This window comes from Musca domestica, unplaced genomic scaffold (genome assembly GCF_030504385.1).
Source record: "Musca domestica strain aabys unplaced genomic scaffold, Musca_domestica.polishedcontigs.V.1.1 2, whole genome shotgun sequence".
NCBI lineage: Eukaryota > Metazoa > Arthropoda > Insecta > Diptera > Muscidae > Musca > Musca domestica.
In genome coordinates, this window is record NW_026712249.1 from 31,761,104 (window position 1) to 31,774,156 (window position 13,053).

Sequence of the window (13,053 nt, forward strand, 5' to 3'; positions counted from 1 at the left end):
GTACTTGATGGAGTTGACCGATATTGTCCATTTTCGCTTCTGACCTAGCACTGATGCAAATATTAGGATTTGCAAAGTTGGAGCAAAATCGGATTATCCTTTCTCTTTCTGTGCAGTAAATTATTTTATTGGAAAATTCCAACATTTTGTGGGGGAGGTACCCGAAGGAGTGGACCGATATTTCCCATCTCCGAACTCGATCTATATAATATAATTACGATGTATAATAATATTACGATGTTCCAAGGTGGGATGAAATCGGATACTCTCTACGAGAGTTATGGTGCGCACCAGCCAGACAGACGGACGGACATGTCTACATCAATTCCAAATGTCCTGAAACGGATTTTGTCCAAAGAGACCTAGGGTCTAAAACCGTTTTTTCGTTACATCAAATCAATGGTGGAATGTTAAAATCAGTTTTTACTCATAAATTGAAACGCTCCGGAATAGCTCAATTCTGTAGGTAAATTTATTAATATATTAATTAAAAAATCCTAATCACTGTTCTTACCTTCAACTCACCTTATTCGTTTACCGCCAGGAAGTAGATGTAACTACGTGTATTTGTATGAGTTCAAAATCGTATTTTCCCCGTTCCTTCATTTATTGCCGTCGCTTGTTATTCTTCATCTAGTTTTTGTTTAATGTTTACAAATTGATGTCACACCATTGAGTTGTAATTTTTGATTTTCACAAAAAAATACAACAATTTATCGTTGTCGTACTATTTTGTATGGAATTGTTCCACTCACGTGCTCGGAATTTACTATTTTATTTATGAAAGCATAAATACTAATAATAATAATAACAATACAAAGCCAACAAATTGTTTTAATTAATTAATCGAGTTAATTAATAATTTAGGCAGACGCGGACATAAAAGGAAGTGTTGAATTTGTAAAATCGCCAAGTGACCTAAGGTGAAAAGAAGAACATTAAAACAAAATTCATACAATTTGTAGCAAACAGATAGAGATGGATATAACAATCTTCTAGATTCTAAAATACACATATGTATGTAGATGTGTATCGATGCACATGAATATGACCGTCATCATCATCATCTGGCTGGCTGGCTGGAAGTGTTGATTACGCTAGTTAAGTTGGCAGGCAGGCTGTTTGTTTGTCTGTCTGTCTGCCTTTCGGGTTGCTCGTTGGGTTGGTAGCTTGCCAACCACCATGTGTGTATGGTGGGGATATGGTTGGAAGTGTTTCATTCGTAACATATGTTGTTATTGTCACAAACTCAAAGCAAAAGATATAAATCTTAATCTGAGACCTTGTATAGATGGCTTTTAGATTTTTAGATTCTCAATGTTTTGTTTTATGCACTAAACATCTCTTTCGGTTTTGTAACAATGAAATAAAAACCAAAAATTAAATTTGCTTTCCATTTCACCAGTTACAGAAAATTAAGATGAGCGACAACATTTGTATATTGACAATCATTTCTGTGATTTATATTTTCTACCGGAAATTATAATAAACCCTATAATACGTAATTAAAACCAGTAAGGAAAGGTCAAAAGTCGGCCAGGAACGACTATATGATACCTTACACGATTATGCATGTTTAGTAGAGCTACCGTAACAAAAAAGTTTATATTAGGGATTTATGTGAAGTAGATCATACCCACTTTGAAGCAAATAACATTGCTGTATGGCGCATGATATGACTTCGATAAGGATTATATAAAATAAGACAGAAAGATGTAATTTTGGCCGGGCCGAACTTTGAATATAATCAACCATTTGGAACGAATTTGGCAATTTAAAAAAAAATCTACTAAAAATTCTGTTAAAATCTTAAAAAATTCCGAATGTTGCCGTTATATTAACAGCTATACGACGACCTGGACCTGCATAGGCTACTATAATATTCAAATGCGAAACTTGAAAAAAACTGTAAATAATGTAGCTAAAATCATCAAAATACCGAATATAGGGGATGCCGTTATATGGGGGCTATACGAAGACGTGGACCTGAACGAACAATTTTCTGTCATAGGCTGTAGTATTCATTACAAACTTAAAAACAAGTAAAAAAACATTAAGTTCGGCCGGGCCAAACTTTTAATACCCTCCACCTTAGGGTAAAAGAAACATTAGAAGAAATGTGGCAAAAACCATTAAAATGCCGAATATCGGGAGGTACCGTTATATGGGGGCTACACCAAAATGTGGACCTATAATTACAATGTTTCGCCACACGAACTAGGACCCATTATGACCCACAAATACCAATTTTTAGACAAATCAGTGAAAAAATGTGGCAAAAACCATCAAAATACCGAATATGGGGAGGTACTGTTATATGGGGGCTATACCAATTTATGGACCCATACATGCAATGTTTCGCCACCGAAGCTGGAACCCATTATGACCAACAAATACCAATTTTCAGACAAATCCGTGAAAAAAGGTTGCAAAAATCATCAAATTACCGAATATCGGAAGGTACCGTTATATGAGGGCTATACCAAATCATGGACCCATACATGCAATGTTTCGCCACCGGAGCTGGAAACCATTATGACCCACAAATGCCAATTTTTAGACAAATCCGTGAAAAAATGTGGCAAAAAAACTAAAATACCGAATATCGGGAGGTACCTTTATATGGGGGCTATACCACAACGTGGACCTATACATGCAATGTTTTGCCACACGCTCAGGGACCCGTTATGACCTACAAATACCAATTTCCAGACAAATCCGTGAAAAAATGTGGCATAAATCATCAAAATACCGAATATCGGGAGGTACCGTTATATGGGGCCTATACCCGATATATCTTATTTTCAATACCAACCATCCTAGACACAATGCAAATAGCTCTGCTAAATTTTGGCGCTCTACGTCAAATAATGTGGGCTGTATCGTGATTTCAACAGACAGACGGACAGACAGGTCTAAGATGAATATTTAAGGATGTTACAAACGGAATGACAAAGTTAGGGTATATTAACTTTGTCACACCTTTCCAAGGTGGAGGGTATAATAATAAATTTGAAACAATTTCGGTCAATAATGTCGCTAAAATCACCCAAATAACGAATATCGGGAAGAACCGTTATATTGGGAGCTATACGAAGGCGTGCACCTGCACAGACAATTTTCTGTCATAGGCTGTAGTATTCATTACGAACTTAAAAATAACAAATTTGAAACAATTTCGGTGAATAATATCGTTAAAATCGTCAAAAATACCGAATGTCGGAGGTACCATTATGTGTGGGCTATAAGAAGATAAACGAAATGACAAACTTAATATACCCTCCATACTATGGTGGATGATATAAAAATATTTTTTGTAGCCATAGGCATACCGGACCAAGTTGCACCAAACGGTAAAGTTCTGTTTAATATGAAAAAATCTATTGAATTTGGGTTGATATGTATGGTGAACGATAACCGTAAAATCGGATAAAGATGTATATCAAAGCTACAGGGTTGCCCTTTGGGCCCATTCCAATCGACGAGGCTTGTCCGCAGGCAACATTCTTTGCGTCAATTGAATTTTGTGCGGGAACAAATGCAAATCAATGCGAATAATCCGTTGAATGTGTACCGAGCCATGCCCAACTGCTGAGAACGGCGTTTTTGGGATGTTCTTGGGGACCTCTCAACACTGGCTCGTACGGCAGCGATATTATCGGCCGATCGCCTTGGTCGACTTTTATATGGCCTCTTCGGATTAGAAAGAGCCTTACCAGTCGAAAATTTTTCGTATAAACGCTTAATAGGGTTCTTAGAAGGCACACTTCTCACATTTTTTAATGTTTTAAAAGCACGTTGAGTTTTTACAATTGACTTCTTGTAAATTTTAACTATTTCAGAGGACTCGCGTGGCGTTTATTGGTTCATGGTAAAAATCTGTTTGGACTGACGCTTCAAACGCGGTATGTCATTAAGCGATGTGACATCTCTGTCAAAAGTTATGGCGTTGCCAGATGGGTCCGTCGAATATGGGCAACCCTGTATATAAAAACTAAACCGATCTCGATAAAATTTGGCAGAGGTTTTTTCGAGCACTATCCGATGCCCGGTATCAAATATCATTGATGTGGAGGCATATTACGCATGTGAGGGACCTTAAACCCCAAATCGCATGAAACTCATATATGGGAGCTATAGCTACATCTGAAACGATTTTCAAATTTGAAGTACAGAGGTATTTTGAGCTCCATACGTTATCTCGTACCAAATATTATTCTTGTGGAGTGCAGATTACGCATGTGTGGGACTTGAAACGACAAATCGGATGAAACATATATATGGGAGTTATAGCTATATCTGAACCGATTTTCTGTAAATTTGATGCACTTGCTTCTAGACTCAATTTGGTCGGATGTGCCAAAATTCAGGTCATTTGGACTGATATTGGCCATTTGGTGGACGATTAAACCAAAATCGGTTTAATGATGTACAGGGTGAGATAAAAAACTGCAACAAAGTAAATCGCCATAATTTTTACATTTTTTTTAAAAAAAAAATTATTGAATGAAAGCAAAAAATGTCGGAAATAGCATAAAATTTTAGAATAAGTTTAGATTTGTTCGAATTGGTCACCTTTGGCACGAATTATGGCCTTCAAACGGCCAATGAAACCGTCACACGCTGCCCGAATGTTGCTCTGCGGTATTTTGAGCCATTCCAGGAGAAGCGCTTGCTTGAGGTGATCGACAACCTTGTTTTCCAAAATACTCCAGACACAATAGTCCAACGGATTGGTAACCGGAGATTTTTGTGGTCATTGTGCGCTGGAAATGAAGCGAGAAACCTCATTTTGTAACCATTCTTGATGGGCGCGTGGTGAGTCCTGTTGGAATGTCCAAGGTCTGCGGACAAAATGTTTGCGTTGCTCAAGGCTTTAATACACCCTCCAGAATATTTTCGCGATAATATTCAGCATTTAATCAGATGCCACGGTCGATTAATACGAGCGGAGAGCGACCATCGGCTGTTATGCCGGCCCACACCATAACCATAGCCAACGCTTGAGTTCTGTTGGCCAACCGAAGGTGCACGTTTTCAGCTGACCTCTTTGGCAAGTAAACACGATCATTTTGTTTATTTACAAGCTGCTGGACAACGAATGTTTTCTCATTGGAGAAAACCAAATTCGGCAGTTCTCCACTTTCGGCCAAGCGAAGCAACTCTTTAGCTCTTTTTGGGTCTATTGTTTTTCTGTTGCGGTGTAAGGTCTTGCACTTTTTTGGAATTTCAATGGCTTTACCCCGAGCTCATTTTTTAATAATTGCCAAATGGAAATTTTCGATATGTTCAGCTCATGAGCTATTTTTCGGCCACTGCGACGCTTTTTTACTTTTCGAACCAATTCTGCTGATGTTGCTGTTTTGTTCCTTCCACTTCCTTGACGTCGGTCTACGCTACCAGTATCACGGTAACGAGCGATGGTAAGAGACACAAAGGATTTATTCTCATTTAAATGCTGGAGTGCTCTAACGATAGCCACTTGGGGTTTTCCAGCCAAATATTAAGAAATCACCCTACCACGCTTGAATTCCATCACGAATAACTTTTTTTCTGGGAAAGTCTCACCAAAATGCTTTTGTATGCTTGTAAACAATATAATGAGCTGTCACTGGAATAATTTTAACAGCTGTCGGACGGGTGGCTTAGAAATGACAGCAGCCTGTAGTTGGTTGCAGTTTTTTCATCTCATCCCGTATATGGTGAGCGATATCCGTAAAATCGGATAAAGATGTATATCGAAGCTATATAAAAATCTGAACCGATCTCCATAAAATTTGGCAGAGGTATTTTCGAGCAGTATCTGATTACCGGTATCAAATATCATTGTTGTGTAGGGCATATTACGCATGTGAGGGACTTAAAACTCCAAATCGGTTTAAACATACATACATGGTAGCTATAGCTACATCTGAACCGATTTTCACCAAATTCGAAGTACTAGTTTCTAGGATGAGTTAAGTCAGAATTGCCAAAATTCAGTACATTTGGGCTAATATTAGCCGTTTGGTGAAAAATAAACCTTATATCGGATAAATATATATATGGGAGCTATATCCTAATCAGATCCGATATCGATACAATTTGACAGAGGTATATTTGAGCTATATTTTTATATATTTGAGTTATATGGTACCAAACATAATTCTTGTGGAGTGCATGTCACTCATGTGAGGGACTTAAAACGCCAAATAGGATGAAACATTTATAAGGGGGCCATAGCTATATCTGAACCGATTTTCTGTAAATTTTTATGAAAATTCAAGTCATTTAACTATTTGGTGGACAATTAACCCAAAATCGGTTGAAGATATATATGAGAGCTATATCCAAAATTTGAACGGATTCTCACCAATTTCAATAGGGTTTGTCCTTGCGCCAAACAAATATTGTTTGGAAAATTTTATCTCAATTGGATAATAAATGCGATCTGCATTTAGTTCACAAAAATGCATGGAGAGACGGACGGACTGTCATGCATAAATAGACTCAAAAAGTGATTCTATGAAGATCCACAAAAGTAACTATGAGCCGATCTCGTTTCCTTCTCCATGTTACAAACAAATGCACAAAGACATAACGCCCTTACCACTATGCGGTGTAGGGTATAAACACAACATAGATTTCCATCATGTGATAACTGAAATTTCAATACAAATTTTGTATCGTCACATTTCTGCCACAGTCTAATGGAAAAGCATCTCTCTCGCTCTCTCTCTCTCTTTTATATGGTGAAATAAATGAGTGATTTAACTTAGTTTTCTAACGACAATTACGCCGTGGCGGTGGGTTGGAAGCGCAGCGGGGAGGAGAAGGCGTATGACAAAGTGAACTAATTCACAAATTATAGAGATTTTTTTTCCTCAAATGAATGAACGAACAACTCGTGGTCGTCTTCGTCTTTTGTGTGTAGTAAAATGACACAGTCGTTCAAATTCTTTTTTCTTTTTTTATCTGTCTCTAACAACCGAAGACATTTCACTCGTGCATCGCCATCGCCATCATCATCATAATTTTCGCATTTGAATGCGAGAGCAAATAACAACAATTAAAACGCCATCAATTTCTGTCTCGTAAATTAACTTACAATAAGTCTTTTATTTATACACATAATTTACAAAATAAAAAAAAATATGATTTCTTTTAGAGAAAGAAGACTTAGAAATGTGAGATATAAAAAATAAATAATGTATATAAAATAAAATTAAATTAAAAAAATATGTATTTGCAAATATTACTAAGTAGTATTAGATTAACTTATGTGCATATATTGTTAATTATTATTAATATTTTTTTTGTTTGATAAATGTCAGTTTTCAAAGCTTAATTATAAATCCTCCTTGTTGGAAATTTTTTTATTTCTATTTTTATTTTTGTTTGAATGAGAATTATTTCTTCGTTAATGTGCAATAGATTATTTTATTTTCAATTTGCTATTAACTCTATTAATTATTTACAATATGTATATATTTTGTTAAATGTATGTTTTGATTTATGTTAATTTAGTTTTCGAAGACGTTTTTATAGGTTATGAAGACAATTGTTTTAGCTTAGCGTTTATATTTTTATTTAAATTATTTAATTTTCTTATACAAAGGCAGGTTTTTGTAGTTATATATAGTACAGAATTTTGTTTTTTTTTTTTAATTTAGATTAAAGTTTAAAAATTGTTTAGTTACCCCTTAACTTCGCAATGAAAAAGTACATAAAGCTAAAGTCGTCACGGCCGACCCTTTGGTAACCTACGCCACTACATTCATATGTGCTAATATTTTAAATGATAGACTTAATATTGTCTAGATGGTATTAACATAGCTTGGAATTTCGGGGTTTCAACGGGCATTTAACTCTGCGGCAGTCTAGTTCCAATTTTTAGTATACGTCCCCCATAAGTCTACCCTGTCCGTATACTCAAAGGGATTCCTTTTTACGCTTGTTTTTTGTTAATAGCAATGCCATCTACATTTGAGGAGTAAGAAACAGATACTCCCTCTATAATGATAGACCACGATTTTAATTTTCCTCAACAATTTAAAAAATTAGAGGTCTCTAACCAAATATTAAAATCTGCGGCAGTTTAGCTTCAAGTTTTACTATACGTCCCCCATAAGTCTATTTTATTCCTTTTTACGCTTGTTTTTTTGTTAATAGCAATGCCATCTATATGTGAGGAGTAACAAACAGAATCTCTCTCTATAATGATAGAACCCTATTTTCACTTTTCTCAACAATTTTAATTGGTAAGGAAAAGTCAAAAGTCGGGTATTTCCAAGCTCTATAAGATATCTGATACCAAATATCATTGTTGTCAAATGCAAATTACGCATGTGAGGGACTTAAACACCAAATCGGATGAAACATGTATATGGGAATTATAGCTATATCTGAACCGATTATGTCCGAATTCGATGTACTTGCTTCTAGAATGAATTCGGTCGGATGTACCAATATTCAGGACTTTTTGACAGATATTGGCCATTTGTTGCACAATTAAACCGAAATCGATTAAAGATCGGAGATCGGATCGGTGTATCGGAGTTATATCCAAATCTGAACCGGTCATGATAAAATTTGGCAGAGGTATTCCTGGGATGATACCAAACATCATTTTTGTGGGATGCATATTACAAATCGGATGAAACCTATATACAGGGTGAGATGGAAAAACTGCAACCAACTTCAGACTGCTGTCATTTCTAAGCCACTTGTCCGACAGCTGTTACAATTATTCCAGTGACAGCTCATTATATTGTTTACAAGTGTACAAAAGCATTTTGGTGAGAATTTTCCAGAAAAAAAGTTATTCGTGATGGAATTCAAGCGTGTGATAGTGTAATTTCTTTATATTTGGCTGGAAAACCGCAAGTGGCTATCGTTAGAGCACTCCAGCATTTAAATGTGAATAAATCTTTTGTGTCTTCTACCATCGCTCGTTACCGTGATACTGGTAGCGTAGCCCGACGTCAAGAAAGTGGACGGAAGAAAACAGCAACATCAGCAGAAATGGTTCGAAAAGTAAAGAAACGTCTTGACCCTCGTCGCAGTGGACGAAAAATAAGTCGTGAGCTGAACATATCGGGTTAAAGCCATTGAAATTCTAAAAAGTGCAAGAACTTATACCGCAACAGAAAGAAAATAGACTCAAAGGAGCTAAAGAGTTGCTTCGCTTGGCCGAAAGTGGTGAACTGCCGAATTTGGTTTTCTCCGATGAGAAAACATACGTTGTCCAGCAGTTTGTAAACAAACAAAATGATCGTGTTTACTTACCAAAGAGGTCGGCTGAAAATGTGCACTTTCGGTTGGCCACCAGAACTCAAGCGCCGGCCATGGTGATGGTGTGGGCCGCCATAACAGCCGAAGGTCGCTCTCCACTCGTATTAATCGACTGTGGCATCAGAATAAATGCCGAATATTAAAGCGAAAATGTTCTAGAGGGTGTGTTAAAGCCTTGGGTACGCAAACATTTTGGCCGCAGTTCTTGGACATTCCAACAGGACTCAGCACCGTCGCACTCAGCACGCGCCAACCCAGAAAGGTTGCAAAATGAGGTTCCTCGCTTCATTTCCAGCGTACAATGGCCACCAAAATCTCCGGATATCAATCCGTTGGATTATTGTGTCTGGAATATTTTGGAAAGCAAGGTTGGCACTAAAAAATATCAAAGTGTCGATAACCTCAAGCAAGCGCTTCGCCGGGAACGGGTCAAAATACCGCAGAGCAGCATTCGGGCAGCGTGTGACGGTTTCATTGGCCGTTTAAAAGCCATAATTCGTGCCAAAGGTGACCAATTCGAACAAATCTAAACTTATTCTAAATTTTGATGCTACTTCCGACATTTTTTGCTTTCATTCAATAAAACTTAAAAAAAACAATGTAAAAATTATGGCGTTTGACTTTGTTGCAGTTTTTTTATCTCACCCTGTATCTGAACCTCTATTCTCCAAATTTGATGTACTTGCTTTTAGACTGAATTCGGCCGGATGTGTCAAAATTCAGGTCATTTGGTTGACAATAAACCCAAAGTCGGTTGAAAATATATATGAGAGCTATATCTAAATTTGAACCGATTCTCATCAATTCCAATTGAGGTTGTCCTTGGGCCAAATAAATATTGTTTGGAAAATTTTATCTCAATTGGATAATAAATGCTACCTGCTGTTCACAAAATTACATGGACAGACGGACTGACATGCATAAATCGACTCAGAAAGTGATTCTATGAAGCTCCTCAACAGTAACTATGAGCCTATCTCGTTTCCTTCTCCATGTTACAAACAAATGCACAATGAAATAATACCCTTACCGCTATGTGGTGTAGGGTATAAAAATGTCGAAGTTCACTCAAGTTTCTGCTGTCGTAGTTCATCCAAGTTTTCAGCTTTCAAAGGCTTGACCAATGCCAACACATTTTGGAAGAGGGTTTCTAGCCATTCCGAACAAAAATCTTAAATTACAGCCAGATCATTTCTAAACATCCTAAGATAAAGAAAACATTTTTATGGAGGAGTGGTAAAATTTGAAATAAAGAAAGGATTAAAAAATGTGACAAATTTCATATCTCTGACAAAATCTCTTCTAAGAATAATCAAAAAGTTAAATTAATTGCAAATAACGGATAAAATGTTCGAGGTAAAAATGATGCAGGGTATTTAGAGAATTTCTGTCTATCTAATCATATTTTCATTCATTTTGTGTATATTTATATTCAACTTTTATATTTAACTTACAAACTATAATTGATTTATTAACGATATTTATTTTTCTTCATTGCAGATATTATAAATTACCTTCTATATCAACTGGTAAGTACGTTATAATTACAATAATTATATTTAATTATATTAATTTTTTTTTCAATGTTTTGCTCTGAACACATAAATGTGCGTTAACTGTAACTTTGTTTTTTTTTTTTTCATAAAAAATCTATATAAACTTAATATTTACTTAAAAAAGTTATTGAAATTAAATAAGAAATACTTAAACATTGGTACTAGCTACTTAAATGGTATTAGATTTAGCTACGTTTATTAAAATAATTATTATTTAATTTATGAATTTTAAAATCTACTGAATGCTTTTAAACGTTTAAACTACACCGAAGACTCATAGATGACAATTTGTAAGACCTTGGGTTTATTATTCTGTGCCTCCTTGACTTCCTTCAGAATGGCATTGGTAATGGCTTCTAATGCTGCAATATCAGCATTGTTGGGATCCTTACGTGACATATTCCATTTGGGCATCGATACCTGGGGAGAGTAAATGAAAATAAAATAAATAGAAGGTGTTAGTGGATTTTGTAATAGAAAATTTAAATATTTCAAAATTCTAACAGTGTTGGCATGTTTGTTCGGGATACCGTAGTATTTTGTTGTTGCAAAATAGTTAGGCTTAATCGCATTATTGTTTTTATACCCTACATCACAAGGTGGTCAGGGTATTATGTCTTTGTGCATTTGTTTGTAACAGGCAAAAGGAAACGAGATAGACCCATAGTTCTTTCTGATGATCTGCATAGAATCACTTTCTGAGTTGATTTATGCATGTCAGTCCGTCTGTCCGTCTGTCCGTCCGTCCATCCATCAGTCTGTCCATATATTCTTGTGAACAAAATGCAGGTCGCATTTATTATCCGATTGAGATGAAATTTTGCAGAAATCATTTGTTTGGCCCAAGGACGAACCCTATTGAAATTGGAGATAATCGGTAAAAATTTAGATATAGTTCCCATATATATCTTCGTCCGATTTGCCTTTTATTGTGCACCAAACGTGTAATATCAGCCCGAATTGTATAGAATTTTGCACATACAACCAAATTAGGCCTGAAAATAAGTATGCCAAATTTGATCGAAATCGGTTCAGATATAGCTATAGCTCCCATACATATGTTTCATCCGATTTGTTATTTTTGTCCTCCGCAGCCGTAATATGCACTCTGCAACAACAATATTTGGGGAAATATATCAAATATATCTCAGAAATACCTTTGCTAAATTTTATCGAGATCGGTTCAGATGTGGATATAGCTCCCATATATAACTTCGTCCGATTTACCTTTTATTGTGCACCAAATGTCTAATATTTGCCCAAATGGGATGAAATTTGGCACTTACGACTGAATTGAGTCCAGAAGGTAGTATACCAAATTTAGTGAAGATCGGTTCAGATATAGCTATAGCTCCCATATATATTGTTCATCCGATTTGTTGTATTTGTTACCCACAGCCGTAATATGCACTCCGTAACAACGATATTTCAGGAAATATATACAGCTCAGAAATATATTTGCAAAAATTTTTCGAGATCGGTTCAGATTTGGAAATAGCTCCCATATATATCTTTATCTGATTTTAATTAATTTTGCACCAAATGGGCAATACAAGTCCTTTGAACATTAAATTATAATTATGATCATAGCGTGTATGATTGAATTCTCCCTAAATTAGCAAAGTGGTGTAGGGTATCATAAAGTCGGCCCCGCCCGACTTTAGGACTTTCTTTACTGGTTTTTTCATAAAAACAACCAGGGGGCAAGACAGGGAATACCTAGGTTTCGGAAGGGAGTTGTTTTGAAATAACTTCTGGGGAATAATATCCCGGACAAAAAGCAAGGGAACAGCCTAACCCCCTGGTAAACATTACCCCCGTTCTCCAGTAATAAACAAACGTTGTTTTTTTTATAAAAACAACAATAATGAGATTAAGCCTAACTATTTTGCAACAACAAAATAATTCAAAATTGTCAATATTTTAGTAAAATTGATTGCATAAGTCAGATGTATTCCTCCATCAGCTAAACTCATCTTCCCTTCTGGTACATCCAACACAAAGGTCAACATTTTCTAAAAAAAATTTTACTGCACATAAGGAGAAAGGAAAATCCGATTTTGCTCTAACTTTGAAAATCCTTATATTTGCATCAGCGCTAGGTGCCCGGTGCGAAAATTGATAATATCTGTCCACACCCAAGTACTTCCCACACAAAGGGTCAAAATTTTGAATTATAACTCCAATTGTTGTCTTCAAATTACACACATCACAATATTTTTAT

At 35.9% G+C, this 13,053-nt stretch overlaps 1 protein-coding gene across 2 annotated transcripts in view; it reads right to left on the reverse strand.

Annotated features, from left to right (window-relative positions):
• Positions 1-10,621: 10,621 nt before the first annotated feature.
• Positions 10,622-13,053, reverse strand: part of LOC101890813 (TWiK family of potassium channels protein 7) — a 154,829-nt gene continuing 152,397 nt past the window's right edge. For both annotated transcript variants that reach the window (XM_059122091.1, XM_020034755.2), the window contains exon 7: positions 10,622-11,249. In XM_059122091.1, coding sequence (XP_058978074.1) covers positions 11,091-11,249 — 159 coding nt within the window. In that variant the 3' untranslated portion in view covers positions 10,622-11,090. The remainder of the gene's footprint in view (positions 11,250-13,053) is intronic.